This window comes from Hypanus sabinus, chromosome 27 (assembly GCF_030144855.1).
Source record: "Hypanus sabinus isolate sHypSab1 chromosome 27, sHypSab1.hap1, whole genome shotgun sequence".
NCBI lineage: Eukaryota > Metazoa > Chordata > Chondrichthyes > Myliobatiformes > Dasyatidae > Hypanus > Hypanus sabinus.
Genome location: NC_082732.1, coordinates 18300799 through 18327550, shown reverse-complemented (window position 1 = coordinate 18327550; position 26752 = coordinate 18300799). Strand labels below are relative to the sequence as shown.

Below are 26752 nucleotides of genomic sequence, written 5' to 3'. Positions count from 1 at the left end.
CCATAGAACCATAGAACCACAGAACACTACGGCACAGTACAGGCCCTTCAGCCCTCCATGTTGTGCTGACCCATATAATCCTTAAAAGAAAGTACTAAACCCACACTACCCCATAACCCTCCATTTTTCTTTCATCATTGTCTTTCTTTCATTTTTCTTACATTATATTTGTACATTCTGGGCAATGAACTAATTTAGAATGCCCCAAGGTTGTTAAAAGACAAATGCTGTCTTTCTATCTGCTTTCTACACAGAACTGCATGCAGCAAGGGACAATAATGCTACTCTTCCTCTCCCTTATCCTCAGCTTCACATACAGAGGCAAATTGCTCTTGGTGTTACCCTGCCCGAACAGGAGAAGTGGTAACTTTCACTTGCATTGACTTATTGGGTAATTATTGCATGCAGTCCTTTCTAGGACTAACAGTTTGGCAGCAAGTAAAAAAGTGAGGTTGTCGGCGGCATAGCACACTTGACAGCAGTTTCCTGGGGGAGAGAGCACGGGGCGAATATAAACAATTCTTAGAGAGAGTTTCATAATGCCAAGGGGAGAAATACAGAAAGAGAAAAAAAATCCTTAGCTTCTCTATATAAAACTGTATGAGCAGAGATCAGTTTATTGCACTATATGTTATTCAAATCCCAGTAGATGCAAATCAAAAATTTAAGAAAAGTCTTGCAGAATTTATTTCTCCTCAAAGGCAAAAGAATTGTGTATGGGAGGTCACTGAGGCATAAGAATGAATTCAAAGGGTGAAGTGGGGCATTGCTGGAAAATGAAGGAATTGAAGAATAAGGCAAAAAGACGAAGGTTTAATGGATTTTTCTAATAAAGAAATTGCTGTTGTCGTGAAGTCCCAGGCACTGAAGAACTGTGTTGCACATCAAAGTCTTCCAAGTAAGACAACAGTGCCCCTTTAAGGTCGAATGAATAAGAGCATGCTTTGTGTCGAGAGGAGCTGCCCCGATACTCTGGTGCTAGAACAGAAAGCAACATCTGCTAGTTAATTCTATTGCTGCTTGTGGGAGCATCTAAATCCACTTTTGCTTCATGTGGCTTTCATAAAATATTCTCACAGAAATTAATCAAAGATCATTTTCTGCAGCACACTCTCCTGCCCACTTTGTAATGCAAATGGTCCAAGCTTCTCACAGCTAATATGAATTTTTAATGTATTTTTTGCAATGTCTTAAGAGATTACATCATTTTAAATTGTCCTATATCGTCAAGGAGATGAATTTACAGCTCCAGCTGTGCTAAGATTTTACTGGGTGTCAGGGAAGTCAGCTACTGAGCAGGCCAGCAAAAGGTTTTTGGTAGGCACATATTGTTGTTTCAAGGTGGGAGAGACTGCAGGCGACTGATATTTAAGTAAGAGATTAATCAAATAAAATAATGTGCACAATCTGTTCTCTTTTTCCCACTTCTATTCTTTGTTCTCATACCAGTCTGAACTGAATTCTTCCCTTGTGTTCCAAGTTGCCAACATCATCCTACAGGATCTGCCACCTCCTCACGATCTTCACTCATCATTTTCCAACACTCCTATTAAGCCCTTAAGACATTCTTCCTTTGTTATTGCCATTTTATCGATTAAATCTTCTTTCCCTTTCTCACCAGTCTTAAGGACATTATCTCAAGCATTTGCGTCAACCTCAACAGCATACTTTTCCTCAGAACGTGTTGATAAAACTCTAAACATTCTGGTTTGAGTTAGCGTACATTAAAGCATCGTCAGCATGCTGAATTTTGATGATTACACAGTCCTGACAAAGGGTCTCATCCCGAAACGTCGACCGTATTTCTCCCTATAGATGCTGACTGGTCTGCTGTGTTCCACCAGCATTTTGTGTGTGTTGCTTGAAGTTTGATGATTGGTGGTTTTGAGACTAGAATGGAGAATGGAGATAGTTCATTGTAAATTGGCAACTCCAAACTACCACAGCAGAGGAGAGGCTTCTGTTTAAATCTGTTTCTCTTTAACTCTTGTTTCTCTTTCCACAGATACTGCCTAACTCACTGAAATTCCTAAATTTTCTATTTTTATTTCAGATTTCCCGTGACTGCAGATTTAAAAAAAATTTATCTCCAGCTCACAATTATTTAGATACTCAACAAGGGTCATAACTTCAGCCCGGGCACAACATCGTCCCCATGCTGAAGTCTTCAGTGTCTTGCCTCAGTGCCTACCGTCCTGTTGCACTCACATCATCATCATGAGGTGTTTCAAGAGGCTCGTCATGAGGCACATCAAGACCCTGCTGCCCCCTCACTGACCCCCTGCAGTTCACGTACCGTACCAACTGTTCAACACGACGCCATTGCCATTACACTCCACCTGGCCCTAACCCACCTGGACAAAAAAGACACGTACGTTCGAATGCTGTTCATAGACTTCAGTTCAGTATTCAACACAATCATTCTTCAGAAACTGATTGGAAAGCTGAGCCTACTGGCTACCTCTGAAACTGGATCCTAGACTTCCTGACTGGGAGACCTCAGTCAGTCCGGATCAGGAGCAGCATCTCCAACACCATCACACTGAGCACGGGGGCCCCCCAGGGCTGTGTGCTCAGCCCACTGTTGTTCACTCTGCTGACCCACGACTGTGCTGCAACACACAGCTCGAACCACATCATCAAGTTCTCCAATGACACGACCGTGGTGGGTCTCATCAGCAAGAATGATGAGTCAGCTTACAGAGAGGAGGTGCAGCGGCTAACAGACTGATGCAGAGCCAGCAACCTGTCTCTGAGTGTGAACAAAACAAAGGAGATGGATATTGACTTCAGGAGGGCACGGAGCAATGACTCTCCGCTGAACATCAACGGCTCCTCAGTAGAGATTGTTAAGAGCACCAAATTTCTTGGTGATCACCTGGCAGAGAATCTCACCTGGTCCCTCAAAACCAGCTCCATAGCAAAGAAAGCCCAGCAGCATCTCTACTTTCTGCGAAGGCTGAGGAAAGTCCATCTCCCACCCCCCATCCTCATCACATTCTACAGAGGTTGTACTAAGAGCATCCTGAGCAGCTGCATCACTGCCTGTTTCAGAAATTGCACCATCTCGGATCGCAAGACCCTGCAGCAGATAGTGAGGTCAGCTGAGAAGATCATCAGGGTCTCTCTTCCCACAATTACAGACATTTACACCACACGCCGCATCTGCAAAGCAAACAGCATTATGAAGGACCCCACGCACCCCTCATACAAACTCTTCTCCTTTCTGCCATCAGGGAAAAGGCACCTAAGCATTCGGGCTCTCACAACCAGACTATGTAACAGTTTCTTCCCCCAAACCATCAGACTCCTCAATACCCAGAGCCTGGACTGACACCTTACTGCCCTATTGTCTTGTTTATTATTTATTGCAATGCCTGCACTGTTTTGTGCGCTTTATGCAGTCCTGGGGAGGTCAGTAGTTTAGTGTTATTTTTTTTCTGTGTTGGTTTTACATAGTTCAGTGTAGTTTTAGTACTGTTTTATGTAGCACCATGGTCCTGAAAAACGCTCTCTCATTTCTACTGTGTACTGTACCAGCTTTTATGGTCGAAATGACAATAAAAAGTGACTTGACTTGACTTTATAACTGTTCACTCTGATTATGAACTGCAACAATACAATTAATGCAGCAACATCCACTAATTGCAAGTTCTTCTTGTTTTTATTCTACTTGAGGCCAAAGGAGAACTGCTGTTGACCCATTTGTTAAACAGAGCATTGATTTAACCAATGATTCCTTACCTTTTAGGCTGCCCTGGAAAAGGGTGAACAAAAACATCGTCATCCTCGTAACCTGCCACGTCATATTGACCTGGGTTATCATGGTCTATGATCATGATTGTTCTCGGCAAATTCTACTGAAGTGGTTTTTCGCACCTGCCTTCTTCTGTTCGGTGTCTTTACAAGACAGGTGGCCCCAGCCATTTTCAACACTCTTCAGACACTGTCTGCCTGGAATCAACGGTCGCATACCCAGGACTTGTGGTATGCACCAGCTGCTCACACGACCGTCCTCCACCTCCTCCCATGGCTTCACGCGACCTGACTGGCGGGGGGGGGGGGGGGGTGCGGAGCTAGGCAGTTGCCACACCTTGCCTAAGGGCAACCGAAGGCTAGTGAGGGGAAGGGGTGTCTCACACTTCCTTTTGTACACACACATCTCCAACCCGTCACCCACTCCCTACCATAACATTTGTAAAAAAAAACATACAGATTTTAGGTCTGTTCCTTGTTAATACTACAAATCACAAACTCAAGCTAATTAATTAACATCTTATAGCAAGTTCCAAGATGTAGCCTTGTACAATGATGGCTAGATATCTTCACCCATAAATTACATATATTATTTGTGTTTACTACCAGACTGTACCTTTGCTAATGAAGGCCTGCACATGCCTGATGAAGTTCAAGGTATCAGGACTAACCAGATTTCCTCAGGTGACTGAGGAAAAAACAATAACATGACCATAAAAATTAATTGTTATTGTGAATCGTGCACAGCACAATGCCAGGATACAGCAGAGCTCCAGTGACCAGGTTTGACACCGGCCTCAGAGTTTCTTTCTGTGACCTTGTGGGTTTCCTCTAAGTTTCCTCTCACATCCCAAAGATGTACTGGTAGATTAAATGCCAACGGTAAATTGCCATTGTGCAGGTTAAAAGAACCAAGGGAGAGGTGACAGACATAAGTGAAGAAGAATAAATTGCAAGGGTAAAAAATTAAAGAGATTGAGACTAATTGTTTCCCCATGAGCCTAATGTGGTGAATGGCTGTATTATATGTACAAATTTAGCTTTTTCTTAAAGTTGGTCTTTAAAGAAACTTATTTTAGATCAAACATCTACAATACAGAGAACGAATCTAAGTCTCACTAACTCGATCAAGAGCTTCCTTTGATGATGTAGCTAAAAGCCTCAAGGGGAAGAAGCCTCACGGTCTGGCAGCAATAGCAGAGCTCATACCCGAGTAGTGAAGGAACTGACATCGATCAGAGTGACCCGATTCCCACAGCCAGCCCACATTGTGTCATCCACAGCCAGGAGTGAAAGGACCGGAGCTGATCCAACCTTAACAGATCGGGGAGAATCCCACTTCCAGCTTCCTTCTGAAAAATGGAGATAAGGAAAATGAAGGGGAATTAGAGCAGGATGTACTGGAACTCACACTGCAGTTTCAACAACACAAACTATTAGACCTCAAAAACAAATATTCTCTAATCCAGTATCAAAGCCACCATTTCATCAACCTTCAGTGTGCCAATGATGTTCTAATGTTAATCGATTCATGCAAAGATCTTCAGAGATTTAACAGCACATTTGCAAATGTAAGTAGGACTATTGTTTGAAATTAAGGAGACCAATATCCTCTATCAAGCTAGTGACTTAGATCCAGGTCTGGTAACTGAGATTCACGGAGAGAGCCAGTGATAATGTCTTTCATTTCCTATCTCTCTTAAAAACAGTGGTTATAAAGTGGACCCAGTTCAGAGCTAACCCAAAATAAAGTTTACCTTCATTATAACTTAGAAAATCACAATGATACAGGAGAGAGAAATCTACAGCATATTAAAAAGGTAAACTCCATTGGCCTTGTAGACATCCAATTAAAACCCACCATCTCTTATATAGGTGAACTATTCAGGAATTGCCTTTAGAATAGAGTCACTCCGTGCAAGGATCTAAGAGTAGCCAAGTACATGTGCAATGAATCCATACACTTTCAGTTCCATACGAATTCCAAATGCAGTTACAGAAGGTACAAAAAAAAACCTATCTTGGCACACCTGAACGAGTCAAGAGTAAAGGGATCTCTGTTTGTACAGTTCCCGTCATAAAGCCCATCCCAACTCTCCATCCACAATTTTACTCAAACTTGATATCTATTAAAGTTCAACGTAAATGTTATCATCTAAGTACATACATGCCACCATATACAACCCTGAGATTCACTTTCTTGTGTCTGCACTCAACAATTTTATAGAACAGCAATTAGTACAGGATCAATGAAAGATCAACCAGAGCGCAAAAGACAACAAACTGTGCAAATGCAAATAAATAGCAATAAATAATGAAAACATGTGATAAAGAGTTCTTAAAAGTGACATCGCTGGTTTTAGAAACATTTCAATGATGGGGCAAGTGCAGTTATCCCTTTTTGTTCAAGAGCCTGATGGTTAAAGGGTAGCAACTGTTCATGAAGCTGCTGGTGCAAGTCCTGAGGCTCTTATACCTTCTGCCTGATGGCAGCAGTGGGTAGAGAGCATAACCTGGTTATTAAGTTATGAGAGACACAACAGTCAGGAGAATGCTTGGCCAAAAATCAAAAACAAACATCAGTAAAGCATTTCACAAGGTCCCTTATGGCATGCTGGTCCAAAAGATGAAGTCAAGTGGGATCCATAGTGAGTTGGCAAGCAGGTTTGGTCATAGAAGACAGAGTGTTACTCTGACCAGGGACCTATGACCAGTGACCAGGAAGAAGCACTGTTGAAGTATCAGGTCAAAACCCTTTGTCAGGAGTAACTGAAAGAAAAGAGAGTAAGAGATTTGAAAGTAGGAGGGGGAGGGGGAAATGTGAAATGATAGGAGAAGACCAGAGTGGGTGGGGTGAAGCTAAGGCTGGAAAGGTGATTGGCAAAAGGGATACAGAGCTGGAGAGGGGAAAGGATCGTGGTTTCCTCTTGTTTATAAAGAGTTTGTATCTTCTCCCGATGACCATGTTTCCTCCCACATTCTGAAGACGCGTTAGTAGGCTAATTGGTCATGTGGGCGGTGTGGGCTTGTGAGACCAGAGGGTCTGTTACTATGCTGCATTTCTTAAAAGTTCATAACTCCTGAGAGTAGATAGAGTGACAAATGTGTACAAAATGCTTGCATTCATCCGTTGAGGTATTGAGTATCAAAGTAGGGAAATCATGTTGCAGCTGTCTAAAAGATTAGTCCAGCCATATTTAGAGTATCATGTGCAGTTCTGGTCACCAGGCTACAAGGACTATGTGGAGAGGATGCAGCAGAGGTTCATCAGGATGAATAGTATTAGTTATAAGGAGTGGGTGAACAAACTCAGACTGCCTTCTCAGGAGTTTTGGAGGCTGAGAGGTGATCCAACAGAATGTACTAAATTCAGAGAAGTACGTTTCCCAAGGTTGTTATAGCTGGGAGTGGAAGTAGGGACAAGCTCCCGCTACCTATTAAATGCTCCCAATGGCATGTGTCTCAGATACCCTCTGACAACCAAGTCAAGCTCCTAGCCTTCATGTGTGGCTTAGCTACTAAGCTTGACAGAACCATTTCTACTGACAGGAGAAGCAGCTATGGTAGGTTACTGGTAACCTAATATCAGTGCACTTCAGGTATATGGGGCCATGGTTGGCAGTTCATCCAGGAGGAAAACTCTGATCTCAAACCTCCGCTTCCTTGCAGCTTTACCAACTCATGGGGAAGGCTTCAGGACTTAACCCAGTGGGGAAAATCCTAAGGCAGTCCTATGTTGGGTTCAACGCTGACTGGCAACTCTTGCGATACTGCTGGTGCCAAACTCTGCCATTTCTTTGGGCTCATCGGATGCGTGGAGATGGGGAACTTGCTACATGTGCACAGCTTGCTCTCCATACTATACTATCCAGGCGTGCGTATCTAGACAGCTAGAAGGCAACATCCATTATCGACCCTGACTGATGGAGGCCTCATAAGAGAGATATATACAGCGTGTACAGTCAAGAGTTCAAGACCCCCTCCCCACCCATCCCATGTTCATCATCGTCACGTGCCATGTCACATGACATAGGTGATCACGGTCTTTCCATGACCATGATTGTCTTTGGCAAATTTTTCTACAGAAGTGGTTTGCCATTGGCTTCTTCTGGGCAGTGTCTTTACGAGATGGGTGACCCCAGCCATTATCAATACTCATCAGAGATTGCTAGCCTGGCATCAGTGGTTGCATTGCCAGGACTTGCAATATGCACCATCTGATCATCCGACCGTTCACCACCTGCTCCCATGATATTACATGACCCTGCTCCGGGGGGAGGGGGGCGCTAAGACGCATCTCTACCCTGCCACCCAACATTCCAAGTTGGAAATGTCAAATACTGAAGCTGATAGGGTTGTGAGAGGGGGCAAGTTTAAAGGAAACTTGCAAGGCAAGTTATTTTTAAAAACACAAGGGAAGGTGCCTGGAACTCAATAGTGACAATTTGATATCAACATTTAAGAGGCATTTAGAAAGACACATGAACAGGCAGAGGAAAGAGGGATGCAGACCACATGCAAGTAAATGGGACTAGCTAGACTGGCATCATAGTCAGTGCAAACTTGCTGGGCCAATGGACTTTTTCCTGTGCTGAACTGTTCGAGGACTGTAGTCAGGAAGCAGTATTGTGTTTGATCCTTACCAGCTGTCCTGGTGTACACTGCGACGGTCCCGTCCTGCAGCCCAGCAAACAAAACATCCTGTAAATGCTTGAGACACACAACAGGCATCTCTGCGGGGCTTTTAAATGTAAACAAACACTGGCTTGCCATGTCAATACCACCGTATCCCACCACACTGGAAAGAAAAAAAAAGATTGATTAATGACTGCTTCACCTGAGGATAAGTCAAAATTAGTCAAGTTACAGATGGGGAAAGAGAGGAAATTTTGTACAAAAAAAAGTTAATGTGCAACATGGTCTGACATAAATCTAAAGAAACTCAATTTTTCTTTGATTTTCTCATAGGAATATATTGCACTTTGATAAATTCCCTTCATTCACAGGGGAGCACATGAGTGATGAATTTATTCACAGTAAATAGCATTAAGATGCAGGTTTATTTGTACCTGGCCTTCACTGAAAAGCAATGCCAAACTTCGGGCAATTGTAATGTCTGACTTAGTACTCGATTTATTTTGAAATTTTCCTCATCCTTTCAGACCCTCACAAGAAAGCTTCAGCTCAGCCCCTCTCTTCAAAGTACCTTATTGCAGTGCGCCAAACACCATGGGGGAGATGATTGCTTATGTTGAAATTGTTCTGGAGCCTTGATTGCAGCTACACTCAGTAACCACTTTATTTGAAAGTCTTGAATGCCTGCTCTTAATGCAAATATCTAATCAGCCAATCATTTGGCAGAAAATCAATGCATAAAAGTATGCAGAAACGGTCAAAAGATTCAGTTGCTGTTCAGACCAAACTTCAGAATGGGGGAGAAACGTGATCTAAGTGACTTTGACTGTGGAATGATTGTCCGTGCCAGATGCAGTGGTTTTAGCATCTCAGTAAGTGCTGATCTCCTGGGAGACGTGTAGCAGTCTCCAGAGATTACAATGGATGGTGCAGAAAACAAAAATTTTCAAAAATCATCTAGTGAACAGCAGTTCTAAGAGCAAAAATGCCTTATTAATAAGAGAGGCTGGAAGAGAATGACCAGACTGGTTGTGGTGAACTACGTGTGCCTGTCAGGACACACCCCCGGCTGACTGCTCCTGTGGCTCATCCCACAGGCCCCTGTATAAAGGCGATCTGAGCCTGGGCCCGGGCTCTCAGTCTCCAGGATGTAGTATGGTGGTCACTCACTGCTGGTTCCTTCTTCCAGTCAATAAAATTGATGCACCATCAATAACTCAGTCTGAGACGTAAAGGCGAGATATCGGCTTTTATTGATACTTTTATGGCTTTTATCGTACCATCATACTACGTCCTGGAGACTGAGGCCGAGCGTCAGGCCTCAGATCGCCTTTATACAGGGGCCTGTGGGAGGAGTCACAGGAGCAGTCAGCAGGGGGTGTGTCCAGACAGGCACAGAGTTCACCACATTCAACCCCCCCCTTTGTTTTAAAAGAGTCCCCATGTGGCGAAGTTTCTTACAGGTTAAGTCTATCAGGCGGTCGAATCTGTCGCTGCGATCGATCTACGTAGCACTGGCTGTGATTGCACAGATGCCGGCGGTGGCGGTGATTGCACAGGAGACGGAGGTTGTGCTGGTTCCAGCCCACTAGGCACCAGTGGTCCCTCATGCACGTGCGAGGCACCTGGTATATATGCGTACGAAACGCCCGGTATATGAGTGTCGTGAGGAGTCTGTGTAGGGCCTGGTGAGAGCGGTGTCACCTCGGGTACAGGGTTCATAGTTACCGGAGAGTGTTCAGGGTAGTGGTCTGCTGCACCTGCGGGGGCCAGGTCGCGGACGGAGACCGTGTCCTCCCGCCCATCAGGTAAGACCACGTAGGCATACTGGGGGTTCGCATGTAGAAGGTGAACCCTCTCGACCAGCGGGGAGTATTTATTACTCCTCACATGTTTCCGGAGCAGCACTGGCCCCGGGGACGTCAGCCAAACTGGTAGAGTGGTCCCAGTGACAGACTTCCTGGGAAAAGAGAATAGGCGTTCGTGAGGGGTGGCACTGGTGGACGTACACAACAGAGAGCGGATAGAGTGGAGTGCCTCAGGGAGGAACCTCCTGCCATCGAGAGATCGGCAACCCTTTTGACTTAAGGGCTATAAGTGTGGCCTTCCACACTGTGGCATTCTCCCTCTCCACCTGTCCATTTCCCTGGGGATTATAACTCGCGGTCCGACTAGTAGCAATGCCCCTAGCTAGGAGGTACTGGCGCAGCTCGTCACTCATAAGGGAGGACCCTCTATCACTGTGGATATAGCAGGGATACCCGAACAGAGTGAAGCGCTGGCGCAGGGCTTTTATGACGGACGTGGCAGTGGTGTCAGGGCAGGGAATGGCAAAGGGGAACTGTGAGTACTTGTCGATAGCATTGAGAAAATAGACATTGCGGTCGGTGGAGGGAAGGGGGCCCTTAAAGTCAACACTCAATCGCTCAAAAGGGTGGGTGGCCTTGACAAGTTGCGCCGTGTCAGGACAGTAGAAATGTGGTTTGCACTCAGCACAAATTTGGCAGTCCCTGGTCATTGTCCTGATGTCCCCCAGGTAGTACGGCAGGTTCCGGGCTTTCACAAAATGGTAAAATCGGGTGACCCTCGGATGGCAAAGTTGTGCATGAATGGCGTATAGCTGTTCGAGCTGTGCGCTAGCACACGTACCCCGGGATAGGGCATCAGGGGGCTCATTGAGTCTGCCAGGCCGGTACAGAATATCACAGCTGTAGGTGGAGAGTTCTATTCTCCACCGCAAAATCTTATCATTTTTGATTTTGCCCCGCTGTTGGTTGCTGAACATGAACGCAACCGAGCGCTGGTCGGTCAGCAAGGTGAGCCTTTTGCCAGCGAGATAGTGCCTCCAGTGCCTAACAGCCTCCACTATGGCCTGTGCTTCTTTCTCTACCGCGGAGTGCCGAATTTCAGAGCCTTGGAGGGTACGAGAAAAGAATGTTACTGGCCTGCCTTCCTGATTGAGGGTAGCAGCCAGAGCGAAATCGGAGGCGTCACAATCTACTTGGAAGGGAATGGTCTCGTCCACCGCATGCATCATAGCTCTGGCAATGTCCCCTTACTGCAGCTGAAGGCCGTGCAGGCCTCAGCAGAGAGGGGAAAAGTGGTAGACTTGACCAGGGGGCGGGCCTTGTCTGCATAATGGGGGACCCATTGGGCGTAATAGGAAAAAAAAACCCAGGCACCATCTGAGGGCTTTGAGACTGGTGGGAAGAGGGAGTTCTAACAGTCTGGATACGGTCTGGATCAGGGCCAATGACCCCGTTTTCCACGACATACCCAAGGATAGCGAGGCGGGTGGTTCTGAACACACACTTGTCCCTGTTATAAGTAAGGTTCAGAGCTGCGGCCACTTAGAGAAATCGTTGGAGGTTGGCGTCATGATCCGACCAGTCGCGACCACAGATGGTGATGTTATCCAGATAGGGAAATGTGGCCTTCAGTTGGTACTGGTCCACCATCCGGTCCATTTCCCTCTGGAAGACAGAGACACCATTCGTGACACCGAAGGGGATGCGCAGGAAGTGATAGAGGCGGTCCTCTGGGCGGATGGGGAGCTGGTGATAAGCGGATTTCAGGTCTATTGTTGAGTACACCTTGTACTGAGTTATCTGGTTGACCATATCCGCGATGCGGGGCAGGGGGTACGTGTCAAGCTGCGTGAACCTATTGATGGTTTGACTATAGTCCACGACCATCCTATTTTTCTGCCCAGTCCGAACAACAACCACCTGGGCCCTCCAAGGGCTTGTGCTTGGCTCAATGATCCCCTCCCTGAGCAGCCGCTGTACCTCTGACTGAATGAAGGCCCTGTCCCCCGCGCTGTACCTCCTGCTTTTAGTTGCCACAGGTTTACAGTCGGGGGTCAGGTTGGCGAATAGCGGTGGGGGAGGGACCTTGAGGGTGGAGAGACTGCAAGTGGTGTCGGTAGCGCAGCTGTCGGCATGGTTCTGGATGGGACGTGTGGGCCCGTGTGTGTGTGTGTGGTCAGTAGTGATGAAGTCCCACAGAACTGAGGATTCCTGACAGTGAGTGGTGGGAGGGGCCCGTCATATGCCATAGTCACACTTTCGAGATGGCTCTGGAAGTCCAGCCCCAGTGGCATAGGTGTGCACAGTTTAGGCATAACCAGTAGTGCAAAATTCCGATATTCTGTGCCTTGCACCACCAATGTCGCTACACAACCCGCCCGGATGTCTGTGGAATGCGACCCAGAAGCCAAATTGATCCTCCAACTTACCGGCTGTGTTGCGAGTCCGCAGCGTTGCACTGTGTCCGGGTGAATAAAACTCTCAGTGATGCCCATATCAAACAGGCATCTAGTCCTCCACCAGGACGTCCATCATTGACCTTGCAAGCTGGTGTGGGGCGCTTTGGTCGAGGGTTACAGTGGCCAGAGTTGAGCTGTCGGGGTACCCGGTAAGCATTGGTGGGTCGGGGCGGAGCATGCTGACGCCGACAAAGATGGCTGCCCACATCCAGGCATGCAAGATGGCGGCCCCCATGTCTCACTCGCAGCGCTGCACTCCGCTCATAGTTTAGACTTACAGATCATGGCAAAATGGCCCCGCTTTCCGCAGCTGGAGCAGGTTGCTTCTCGCGCCCGGCAGCTTTTTCGGGGATGTTTACCAACTCCACAGAAATAACACAGCACGGGCTTCTGACGGGCCGCAGCCGTGGTCAAGTTCAGGGAGCTCGTGGAATCGCAACTGGCAGTGGCGTTGGAGAATTCGCTCGCGGGAATCGGCGGTGGCGGGGTCTGAGGCGTCCACGGAACCGGCGGGGAATCGTGCGGCTGGACAGCATCAGCGTTGTGCAGAGCAGCTTCCATTATGTCGGCCGTCTCGATCGCCGAGCGTAAGGTAAGATCAGCATTTTCCAGCAACCTCTGACGCACGTACACTGTGCTCAGTCCTGTCACAAAGGCGTCTCGCACCAGCAGCTCCGCATGTTGTTCTGCCGTGAGCGTCTTGCAGTCACAAGTTCGGACGAGTGTCTGTGGTGCTTGGAGAAACTCGGCGCTCGATTCTCCAGGCCGCTGTCGCCGGGTAGCTAAGCGATATCTTGCGTAGACGGTGTTCACTGGCCACAGGTACTGTCTTTTGAGGGCATCCAGTGCCCCATCGTAGGTCCGCAGGTCTCTGATAATTGAATAAACTTTTGGGGTGACCCTCAAGAGGAGAATTCTGTGCATAACGGCAGGGTCAGTCACACAAACCTCCTCCAAGTATGATTGGAAGCATGCAAGCAAGCTGGTTCTTTTTTCCAGTCAATAAAAGCCGATATCTCGCCTTTACGTCTCAGAGTGAGTTACTGATGGTGCATCATGTTCAAGCTGACAGGAAGGTGGCAGTAACTCAAACAAACGTGCGTTTCAACCGTGGTGGCAGAATAGCATCTCTGAACATACAACATGTTGAACTTTGTAGTGGGTGGACCATATCAGCAGAAGACCACATCAGGTTCTAATCCTGTTCCTAATAAAGTGGCCACTGGGTATATGATCTTGTTCTTACTACCGTAAATTCTGGACTATAAGCCGCTACTTTTTTCCCACGCTTTGAACACTGCAGCAACACTGCGGCCTATACTACGGTGTGGCTAATGCATGCTTTTTTTTCATGCCGCCAAAAACATTTTGCCTGGTAACAGTAAACTGTTATGAATCCCGTAACTGGAGAACTTACCAGCAAAGATAGAGAGGTCCGTTGAAGTCTGATGTCACTATTTTCAAACGTTTTATTTATAAAGGGACACAAAAGTAGGGTTACTACATACATTCAGATAGTGCACATCGTCAACACTCAATCTAAAGCGCGGGTATAGTAATACTCATCATTAAGTGAGCTCTGCTGTTGTCTAGGGGTTAATAGATTGTCCGTTGGAAATATAAAAGTCACTCAGAAAGTCTGCAGGCCTCAGCCCTTTGAAAATCGCTGGGTTTCACGTGGGGCGACCGAGAGAGAGAGATTGGGGGAGAAGAGAAAGAACTTGCCAAGTCTTGATGAATCTTCCGTGAAATCGGGGGAGTGCTGGTTTCCTCTCCCCGATGTTAGTTAAAAGCGGTTTTCTGTGATTCCAGACACAAATTCCAATCCCGGAATCTAGCGCATGTGGCTTCCTTCAGAATGGCTTCCCGCTGCTGCGGGATCACTCTCGTGTCTTCTTGGTGCGTCTGAGGGGGCTGCCCCCCTGAGACCCTCCTTTATACTTCCTCACTGGGTCGCAGGTGTCAATCAGGTTGGGATGATGCAATCTCTCTCTCAACCAGCCCACCTTGCCCGAGGGCTTTTCACGTGGTCTCCATGAGACAATAGTCACTGTTGTCTTATTCTGTATCCCGGGTGGGACGTGCAATTTGGCACATTTCTCTCTCTCTCTCTCTCTCTCACTTCCTGGGTCTACTGACCCCCCCCTCAACGGGTGCTCTTGTGATTCTCACAAAGGAGGGGGCTGGGATCAAAGCAAGACCAATAAAATTGATGAGTAGTTCACAGAGGTCCAATGAAATAGTACGATAAATCAAGCGCACTTTCACAATTAAATTATTGTAAATCAGTCATTTGTACTCACCTTCATCAACATGGAAAACACTCGAAGAAAAGCATATGATGCACCTTTTAAGTTAAAGGCGATCAATAACTTTTCCTGGTAGTCTGCAGTATATATATTTTTTTACCAGTCGTTAGGAGATATTGGAATGTTGCTCGTGCACTGTTCAGTAAAAAAGTATACGCAACGTAATTTGTGTGTTACCAATACGTATGTATATTTAAAAGTAGCTGTGTTACAGGCACTGTTCGAAAAAAAGCATTTGCAATACGTATTTGTTTATGTTACCATATGGATTTAATTAAAAGTTAAAAAATCCTCACGTGTAATATCTTTCTGTATAAATATCTCATATTACAACGTGGGGCACCTGTGGCTTAAAATCCGGTGCGGCTTGTACAAGTACAAAATTGATTTTCTTTCTAAAATTAGAGCGTGCGGCTTTTAATCAGGTGCGCTCCGTAGTCCGGAATCTACGGTAAATATCCAACCCTAGTCCATTGTTCTCAGGTATGTTCCAATCTCATGGTGGAGAATGAAGACCTTGCTCCCTCTCAGGATGTTAGCATCGACTCTCAGGTAATACTGTTGTAATAATGTGCCCAACAGCCAGCTACGCCAGACCACAGCACTCATCCTGAGATGCTGCTGTCACTAACAAGGTCAGGCTTAGTGTCATCTGCACAAGTGCATGTATAGACAGGTAGAATGAAAACCTCACTTTCAGCAGCATCACAGGCACATACCACAAGACACCATCTGTTTGTTGAAAACAGACAAACCCAGTCGGTAGCCCATAAGTACTTCCTAAAGATGGTCTTTCTCTTGGCATCTTGCTGCTTCCAGGAGATGGAGACATGAAGGGGCAGTCGATTGCCCCTTGTGATTGTGATAGAGTAGTCAGTAGAAGGGAGCTTTATCATTGCCAGGTCAGCAAATCCTGCACCTCATACTTGGACCACATCACAAACGAGCAGGTCCACAAGACCATCCAGCACCACACTGGCCCCCATGAAGACCTTCTCACAACGGTGAAGGAAAGAAAGCTGAGATGGTACGGCCACATAACAAGATCCAGTGGCCTTGCAAAGACCGTTCTACAAGGAACTGTGGAGGGGAAAAGAAGGAGAGGCAGACAGAGGAAAAGATGGACGGACAACATTAAAGAACAGACAGGGAAAACACTTGCGGTGACCCAGCCTCTGCTTCACCCGCGACAGATAGAACAGACTGGTGCAAAGCTTGTCGTGATGGAGCCCCAATGACTCCACCAGGAGTTAAGGGAGCAAGGCAAGGCAAGGCAAATCCTGCAGGGTCACAGAGATAGAACAATGAAACCACACATTGTGCCTATCGAGCACCCATTTTTACACTAAAACAATCTTAACCCATTACTTTCTCCACACATGGGCTTAATGGTCTGCTAAAGCTCCCTTGTATTGATTGCTTATCATACAAAATCAAATAATCTACATTGCCCCTTCACATTTCCAGATTCTAACACTCACCTACACACTGAAGAGAACTTACACACACACAATCTGCACATTTTTGGGATGTAAGAATCCATCAGCTCAATCAGAAGCAGCTCTCATTATCTACCTCTGTTCATACCAACTCATTACCATGGCCTCCAATACAAATCAAATACAGTTACTGTTCACGTGGAGGGAACAAGGCAATCGAAAGGTTTCTTGCACAGCCATGCCTCCGACAGGCCCTTTGGACAGGCTGGAAGTTCTGTTTACTTGTGTAACCTGAGACACAAGTCAAAGATCAACAAAGTCAAGATTCTCATCTGGATTTCTCAAACGAGAGATGAAATGCTCAACTGGAAAGGGGTGACTTTCTCATTTTCTCCAACCTGATACACTGATAAGTTCATGATGAGGTCTCAGGCATTTCCCTTCAAACATCAAGGCCATAAAGTTTGCGTGAGTGCATGCATTGACTTGTGTCACTCATTAGCAGCGTTGCTTACACTGCTGATGGTCAATGGTTTGACTACCTCTTTGGAACTGTGCTCCACTCGACAGAATTGATTGCTCAAAGTCACAGATCACTACACAATTTTGATTCTTGTTGATTAATGAGATACCAGACACCTTGGCCTAAAACATTTGCCCTTTCTCTTAGGCTTGGACAGTCTGCAGGCTGATCCATGCTCCTGTTGAACATTGATTTTCAACCTAACAGGCTGAAATTGCTTATGCGAACAGAGGCACAGTTCGTCAAGCTCACTGTGCCAGCTGTGGAAGCTGAAACCTATTTTACCAGGTCCCTTGCCAAAGAGGTGGAGGAAACAGATATGGTAGTGATGTTTAAGAGGCACCTAGACAGCCACATGAACTGAAAGAGAATGGAGTGATCTATACTGCACGTGCAAACAGATGGGATTAGTTTTAGACTGATGTCATTGTTGTGCTGAGCTGAAGGGCTTCTTCCTGCACTATATAACCATATAACAATTACAGCACGGAAACAGGCCATCTCAGCCCTTCTAGTCCGTGCCGAACGCTTACTCTCAACTAGTCCCACCAACCTGCATTCAGCCCATAACCCTCCATTCCCTTCCTGTCCATATACCTATCCAATTTTTTTAAAATGACAATATCGAACCTCACTCTACCACTTCTACTGGAAGCTCGTTCCACACAGCTACCACTCTCTGAGTAAAGAAGTGCCCCCTCGTGTTACCCCTAAACTTTTGCCCCCTAACTCTCAACTCATGTCCTCTTGTTTGAATCTCCCCTATTCTCAATGGAAAAAGCCTATCCACGTCAACTCTATCTATCCCCCTCATAATTTTAAATACCTCTATCAAGTCCCCCCTCAACCTTCTACGCTCCAAAGAATAAAGACCTAAACTTGTTCAACCCTTCTCTGTGCTGAAACCCAGGTAACATTCTACCATTCTGCACTGTACCATTCTATGCTCTACAACAGAATGGGTTACTGTGAAGGATTGGTCTAAAGTGGAGTTGGAATATTCAGCAGAGGCTTGAACCTATTACAGTGCTATCTGACTCTACAGCAGCAGCAGCCAATTATCTTTGCATTATTGATTTTGCAGCTCTGCCAACCAAGGCACAGCATTTCCTTGTAAGGATGATTAATGTTTCCATTTGATTGGAATGAATGATCCCTCTTTGTATTTCTATAAATCCTCATCAGCACACCAGATGAGACAATATGCACTCAATTGTGTTGAAACTATGAAGAACACGGACTGACGGGCTACACGAGACAGGGAACCATCTTGAGGGAAAGCAAGCTGCTATTAAATCCTCACTGATTTGGTGCAACATAGATTACTGATAAATGTTCCTTCTGTTGCTCAAAAACAACGTTGTACAGGCTCTTTATGGAGACCAGTTTAAGCATCTTCATAAGCAGATGAAGTGAAAGATGAGGACAGTCAGCCAGAATACCCATGGGGACCTTGGGAAATGAAGACCAGAGATCTATGAAATGGGTGGGGTCCATGTGAAACATTGATTCTAGCCTGAACTTCCCTTTTCTTCCCTCCTTCAAAATAGTGCTATATGACCCTATGCACCTCTCGGGCTAACTAGGCATTGGCATATCTACTCATGCAAAAGCCAGAAAACTCCCATGCAGCTTCAAAGTAGTGCCTCAGTGTTGCAGTGATGGCCTAGACTTGTGTGCAGCTATAAGAGGCTGCAGATGCCAGAATCTAAAGCAAAACACAAATTGCTGGAGGAACTCCAGTCAGGTAGCATCTGGGGAAGGAATTGTGTACTCTGGTTTGTGGAATAGAGTGGAGTTGCAACCTTCTAATGCAGGAGTGAGCACTATATCAACTAACCCACAACTGATGATCAATGTAAAGAACGCCAACTCTGAACTGATTAACTAATCAAATGCTTTGGGAATATGACTGCTAGGATTGTCTATACTCCTGAAACACCATTTTGAGTTAACAAAAAATAAATTAAAATTTGAACGGTCTCCTCTGTTCTGACTTGGTATTACAAGAAAGTTATCCGAGTGAAAGTTCAACTTTCGTTTTTTACAGCATCCAGACCATGAAAATTTCACATTCCAACGGATTATTGTAAGTGACAGTGAAAGACAAAACCAATAAACTTGACAAATGGCTACAATAGACATTCATATAAATCACAATCATTCTCCGTTATCAGGTTTGCAAATTTCCTAAGCATTCAGAATATGAAATGAATTTAGAAAGTTGCTAAAATCCTGCATTTATTTTATGAGATGACATACTTAAAATGTTGCAAGTATCTTGACCTTCCTATCTACAGGGACAAGCTCCTGCTGCAGCACCACTCCTTGAATGGCAACGAACGTTACTCCATTTTCACTCATACACTTTTAGCAAAGGCAAACATCAGTGGGATCCCAACCTAATTCCCTTCTCCATTCCAAACCTGGGATCTAAAATATTGCTACTGAGAGTACAAATTTGGCACAGCATCTTGGCTCAATGACATATCTGAATTTAAACAGCTTCAACAGCTGTGTGGAAGCTCAATACACAATTAGAAGTGTTAAGCAGAGCTTTAGGCAAGAGACTTTAAAATGGAGGTTATTGAACATTACATTTTGTGTCATCCACGCTGACTTTTGTTGGATGTTCCACTTGGTACTTCGATGCCAGAAAATGGAAAAAAAATTTCTGCAACTTTTACACCAGATGCCAGCAGAACAAGGAAGCTTATTTGTTTGCCCATTGAAAAGGAACCAGAAAGACAAGGCTTTCATGTGTGCATGGACCCAGCAACTGGTGACACCAACTTTGTAATTCACCATACAAATACTGGCATCTTTGACCTTCAAACTATGCTTATAGCAAGGCGTTTAAGAATTTTATCCAGCAAACATGAGGAAATCTGCAGATGCTGGAAATTCAAACAACAACACACACAATATTTATAATGATTTTAACAGTTGATGTCCCATTGGCAATTAGCAATAAAGAAATCCAATAAATACCAATAAAGAGATGTGTGTATTGTTGTAAGAATTTTATCCATTCTTCTTTTGTACTTTATGTTAACCAGGGAGAATGTTATTAGTAGTGAAAAGAACTCACTCAAATTACTGCAAAATGGAGATAAAATACTTCCCAAACTACCCTCAAGTATTTAAGAAAATTTCACCAGATCAGCTTGTCATCTTTTCCCATTCCCATCATTTCTCAGAGTGAGACTGATAATTTAGTGCCTATATTTTTGAAAAAGAAACTTCCACACAGGGTTCGAGAAATGTAGCATGGATTAACAGCAAAATAAATATGATAATCAGTAACAGGATCAGATCTCAGTGAGTACACTTAACATTGCCAAGCTGTGACAGGGTAAACTAATCAGATCAGGGAAGTCCCAAAATGCCAAAGATTTGAAACTGCTTCATGCAAAATTAATGCCTCTGATGCAATTGCTCAGCCTGAAGTTTCAAAGGAAGGGATCAAACTGTTTAAAACAAACCTTTGTTAAAAAAAAAGCCAAGAAATTTCACTCAAAAATCAGGCAACTTCAAGGCTGGAGTGCAAAGGCTTACAGTGTTTCTCTGTTGCTATAACAAGATATAGATATTTGAGGACTCAATTATATTTATTTTTCTGCACCTCCCAACAATCCACCAAATTAATCCTAGCCTAATCAGCTGACAATTTATAATAACCAATTAACCTACCAACCATAGGTTAGCCAGTCTTTGCATTGTGGGAGGAAACCAGAGCACCTGGAGGAAACTCATGTGGTTACTGGAAGGATGCACAAATTTCTTACAGGCAGCAGTGGGAATGAACAGGTCGCTGATACTGCTTGTCCTAACCATTACGTTACGGTGCTGTCCCTACGAAATGATACAGTACTGCATCTGAGAAACAATAAGTGCTGTGGCATGCTCTTTGTTTATAACGCAAGCTGGACTGTATGGGACAGCAACAATGTGATTTTGTGCATGTCTCCACTTGATAATCATAGATTACAATATTAGTTTGCAGAATGGATCTTCTGTTTAAGTCTAAGCCTGAATTACCTCAGCCACACTTGGTAACTTACAGGTTTCAACATGGTTAACATTGCTACAGTGTAACCAGAAGATGCAAGCCTGAATAATCCTCCTAAGGCCTGAAGGAACAATCCCTTAGCTGTTCAACTTAAGTGCAAACCCTCACATCACCATAATGTAGGTGAGAATTCACTTCCCATTCCAAGACTTGAGCACAAAGTTCTAAGCTGACGTAATACAGCAGCAAGGAAGAGTATACACTGACATAGGGGCACTCAAAATTTAAAATGGCAAAGATCAGGCAAACGCTAAATACCCCTGTGACACACTGGTAGTGACGTAGATTCAACCTGAGCCTATGGGGCTGCCTTTCTATATTTTGCACTTGCGCTCTCTCCCCCCACCCCCCCGTGAATGCATGTGCTTCTTCCAGGTTCTATGGCCGCCTGCCACATCCCAAGAAAACGGGGGCTTGATAGGTTAATTAGCTGTCCTAAGTTGCCTCTAGTATGTGCTAGAATGACTGGGAAACGTTGATAGCAATAGAAGAATGAAATAGGATCAGTGTAAGTGGTGTTTGATGCTTATTTAGTCTTAATCTTCAATGTGTTGATATTTACATTACATTGAAAACATGTTATCTTCAAAGTGATGGAAATATTCCCTTCCGAATGAAGATGTGAATTTATTTTTAAGTGCTAATTTTAATCTATCTGAAAATCAACAGCAACACAAAAAGTCATCTTACCTTGAAAATAAAACAGCTGACAGGCACCCCTTCCAAACACAAGCAGATTTCAACTCAAAGCGAATTCACTTTGAACTGCTACAAGACTACCCAAGATCCATGTTACAACAGAACATGGCTGCTAGCTTCTTCTTCATTTGTGACAGTAGAGACTTATTACACAAGTTATACCCCGCATCACCTTACCCCCAACAAGATGTGTTGTGAGATTGGAGGGTGTGGGATGGTTGGCAAGGGGTGTATGAAAAACAGTCCCATCTGTCCTCCTGCCTCTTGTTTATGACCCTATAGTGATGAGAGATGAACTGACAGCCACATAACAGCGGGCAACTCTGAAGACAATGTTATCAGAACACCAGGAAATATTCCAGAGACTCTGCAGAGGTTAGAATTCTTGAGCAGCCATTCAGCTCCTAGTGCCTGCTTTGTCATTCAGGAGAATTAGAGATAAACATCTCTTTCCTGCTAAACACATATTCTCTTAATCTAATATCTAAAACGTATCATTCTGTCTCAAATACAGTACTATGCAAAAGTCTTAGGCACCCTACACATATGCCTAAGGCTTTTGAACAGTACTGTACTTGTCAACGCGGAGCTGAGAGCCAGTTTGTAAATCTGGTGGGAGCAAAGGATGTTGGGAGTGGCGAGAGTAGAGCACCGCTGGACAGGTGGCAGAGAAGGAGTGCCAGGGATAGAGGGCGGCGCAGGTGCAGACACACCATGCAAGGTCAGTTGATTCGAAACAATTAGTTTATAGAATGCCTCACTGGTGCTTCCCTCTCCCTTTCCCCAACCATGATTCCCCTCTCCCTTCCAACTCTCAGTCCACAATGGAGACCCATATCAGGAGCAGATTTATCATCACTCACATGTCATGAAATCTGCTTTTTTGTGGCAGCAGTACAGTGCAATACATAAAATTACTACAGTACTGTGCAAAAGTATGAGGTACCCTAGCTATATACGAATATGTGCCTAAGACTTTTGCACAGAACCTTACAGAGACTCAGTATCTTCAGCACAATTGGCTAGAAATTACAAACAATCCCTACATAAATGAATTTCTTCATTACCGAATCCTTATTTTGAAACCATGCACACTGGCTTCACCTGAGAAACCAACTTCACGATCATCCTGTCAAGTCCCATCAGTTTTGTACATTTCAATGAAGTCGCCTTCCATTTTCCTAAACCAAGGGACGCCAAGTCTGCTTAGCTTCCTCCTGACAACAAACTGACCAATGTAAGGTGGGTGCTTACCTTCCATCCTGAAGTCCTATAATGATAACTGGACTGTCTGCAGACCTCTCCAATGGACCGTCAATATTCTCTTCACTCCTGGCCTTTTGAGGGATATACTCCATGCACAAGACCCGGGAGCTGACTTGGAAAGACTTGACATGCCTGGGGGTGGATCTGTTTAATGAGAAGAGATCAACCTGCCCTTGGCCCTGTTCTCGCCCACTGCCAACCTGTGGAGGGCAACAAAGAATGGATAGAAATACAAGTTATCACTAAGCTGCCCAAAAAGCAACCATTCAGAAGCTTTTGCAATTAAGTTTAGAAGTTCTCATACAGAAAGAAAGTTTAATTACTGCTTCTTACCTCCTTTAAAGTAACTTACCCAAAGGTATCCCTGTGCTAGACAGGTACTGGCAGTGGAAATCCCAAGTAAGGAAGATTGCACTGGAGTGTGAAGAGCTGTTTCAGGCTGGACGGAGAAAAAACAAGTTGAACGAGTGATTAATACTTGCACATCCTTTGACAACCACCTGTGGAATTCATTCTGAAAAAGCTCCTGAGACCAGAGTAATCCTTGCTCTCCGACTGAACATTTCCTTCCATTAGCGTAGGAACAACAGTCGTGTGCACTTTTCAGCAGGAACACAGCGAGTCAAAATCAGCAACAGCTTCCAGAATACAAAAAGTCCTCACAAACATCCATCCCAAACAGTGGAGGAACTCAGCAAGCCTGGCAGCATCTAAAGAGAATACGCTTCTTTGGAGCGTAGAAGGTTGAGGGGGGACTTGATAGAGGTAATTAAATTATGAGGGGGATAGAGTTGACATGGATAGGCTTTTTCCATTGAGAGAAGGGGAGATTCAAACTAGAGGACATGAGTTGAGAGGTAGGGGGCAAAAGTTTAAGGGTAACACAAGGGGGAATTTCTTTACTCAGAGACTGGTAGCTGTGTGGAACGAGCTTCCAGTAGAAGAGGTAGAGGCAGGTTCTGTATTGTCATTTAAAGTAAAATTGGATAGGTATATGGACAGGAAAGGAATGGAGGGTTATGGGCTGTGTGCAGGCCAGTGGTACTAGGTGAGAGTAAGCGTTCAGCACGGACTAGAAGGGCCAAGATGGCCTGTTTCCGTGCGGTAATTGTTATATGGCTATAATAAACAGTCAACGTTTTGGGCTAACACCAATCATGAGGACTGGAAAGTAAGTGCACTGTAGCCAGAATAAGAAGCTGAGGCGTGGGGAAGGAACACAAGCAGATGGGTGATAGATGAGACCAGGTGAGGGGGAAGGATGGGGGCCGGAATGAAGAAAGAGGTAGGGTGGTGATAGGTGGAAGAGTTAAAAAGGGCCAAAGCTGGAGCAATCTCATAGGAGAGGACAGAGGACATTGGAAGTTGGGAAAAGAGGGAAACCAGAGGGAGGTGGTGAGCAAGTGAAGAGAAGGGGTGAGAGGGTAACCAGAATGGAGAAATGGCAAAACAAAAGGAGAGAGAAAGTGGGGGTAATTTCCAGCAGTTAGAGAAATCAATGTTTTTGCCATCGGGTTGGAGGCTGCCCAGGTGGAATGTGACATGTTGCCTCTCCATCCAGTGACTGGCCTCACTGTGGCAGTAGAAGAGGCTATAGCAAGACATTTCAGAACGGGAATGGAAAGTCAAACTCAAATAGGGAGCCACTAGGAGGTCCAGCTTTGTGACAGACAGAGTGAAGGTACTCAACAAAATGATCCCCAATCTGGGTTAGTTCTCACAGGCAAGTCTCGGTTCAATGGCATAATGAGGCCATTGTCTGCATTGCATGAGGTTTCCAGTGTTTGCAGAATCTCATGTGCTTTATGTATTCACCCCAATTGGAATTTTACTTTCAAAATCTAGCTTTCAGGAACAAATGGACTTGTTTGGAGCCACCACCAAGCAGGATAGAACCAGACTACAGCACACAGTGAGGACTGCCGAGCGCATATTTGGAGCCTCCCTGCCCTCTATTGTGGACCTGTACTCTTCCAGGTTGAAGAAGAGGGCAGGGAACATCATAAAGGACTCCTTCCATCCTGCGCACGGACTGTTTGAACTGCTTCCGTCTGGTAGGCGCTTCAGATCCCTCCAGACTAAGACTAATAGGCACTGGAGAAGTTTTTTCCCTACTGCGGTCACTTTGCTGAACAGTTAACTGCCGGTTAACTGTCAGCTAACTATTACTTGGATTGCACTACTTGTATGTATAATCTATATTTTCATTTATATTTATCATTATTATTGTTATGAGCAGAGAGACGACATCTGCCGGAAGTAAATTCCTTGTAAGTGTACAGGTACTTGGCAATTAAAGTCTGATTCTGATAAAAGCAGTATCTTCATGTTAACATAATAAGTTTTTACTTCATAGCTTTGTGAATTTTCATTTTACAAGAGCAAAGGAAATGAAAGGAGTAACCCTTCAGCCTGTCCCACCATTGAAAGCAAACATGACTGGCCTACTCCAGGCATCCACTCCTCCTGTGCCTGAGCCCATAAGCTTCAATTCTCAATCTTCTAAAAACTAAAGTACCTCCACCTTAAAACTTCTAATTAGCTAGCCTCTACAACTCTCTCGAGTGAAGAATTCCAGAAAATCTCCCCGGCTTTAAATTAGATTTACTTGCTATCATGGTAGTCAACAGTTCTGTACTTGAAAAGAAACTTGGCACCGAATACTAAAATCAAAACAACCTTCTTGTAGCCTGAGGGGGAGTGGTAGAGGATAAAGGAGCCGGTAATCTCTGACCATACCAAATACCATATACAGTACCATAAAAGAAGTGAGCTGTGATGAACCTTGCAGTTTAGGGGGTGTTATGCACGTACCACAGCTCTGAGAGGCCGAAGGGTGCGGGGTAGCCCCCTCCTTTGTGAGAATCGCAAGAACACTATTGATTTGGGTCAGGAGACCCAGGAAATGAGAGAGAGACGTGCAGAATGTCTCGTTCCCCCGGCGATATAAAGCTACGGGACACGGCCATTGTCTCTTGAAGACGAACTTGTGTATTGCAATACTGTGCTACGTGGAAGCCCTCAGACAAAGTGGGCTGGTTGAGGGAGGGATTGCATCACCCCCAACCTGATTGACATCTGAGACCCTGTGAGTCAGGATAAAAGAGGGTCTGTGGGAATGCTAGCGATCCCATAATAGCGGAAGCCGGTGGAGAGGCCACGTGTGTTCGGTTTCATTTGCCCCAGAAACCGGTGCCCTTACCACGGAAAAACGGCTTTTAGCTAACAATGGGGAAACCAACTCCCAAAAGACTCGAAGGATTGGCACCATCAAAGAACTGGGCAAGTTTAACCCGTCTCTCTCTCAACCCCAAAATGCTGCAGCTTGAATGAACTAACAGTGACTTTTATATTTCCATCGGACAATACATTATCCCCTAGACAACGATAGAGCTATTTCTTATTGATTATTATTATACCCGTGCTTTTAGATTTAGTAATGACGACGTATATTATCTGTACGTTTGCTTTGATCTTATTTTTGAGCCCCTTTATCAATAAATACTGTTAAAAATAGTACTATCAGACTTCAAAGGACCTCTCTATTTTTGCTGGTAAGTGACCCAGTTACAGGGTTCGTAACAGGGGAAACACAGAAGTCTTGAACTACATGATGCCCAAGATTACTTCTGTGAAGTCAATCCATAGCTGGTAGGCCAGAAGCTCAAGTTTCTTAATTTTTGTTGTTATTACTGCAAGCTTATCAACTAGAGATGCTTCCATCACTGTAGTCCTACAAGTCAAACTCCCAACTAGATTTAGTTTATGCCAGTCTCCCATGTTGGG

At 44.9% G+C, this 26752-nt stretch overlaps 1 protein-coding gene across 6 annotated transcripts in view; it reads right to left on the bottom strand.

Moving 5' to 3' along the window:
- The window catches only part of LOC132382028 (rho guanine nucleotide exchange factor 10-like protein), a 193884-nt gene that overhangs the window by 9104 nt on the left and 158028 nt on the right, over positions 1–26752 (bottom strand). For all 6 annotated transcript variants that reach the window (XM_059951841.1, XM_059951842.1, XM_059951843.1 and 3 more), the window contains 4 exons: positions 23319–23405; positions 22955–23166; positions 8400–8554; positions 4966–5108 (listed from right to left, as the gene is read on the bottom strand). In XM_059951841.1, the coding sequence (XP_059807824.1) occupies positions 4966–5108; positions 8400–8554; positions 22955–23166; positions 23319–23405 (597 nt within the window). The remainder of the gene's footprint in view (positions 1–4965; positions 5109–8399; positions 8555–22954; positions 23167–23318; positions 23406–26752) is intronic.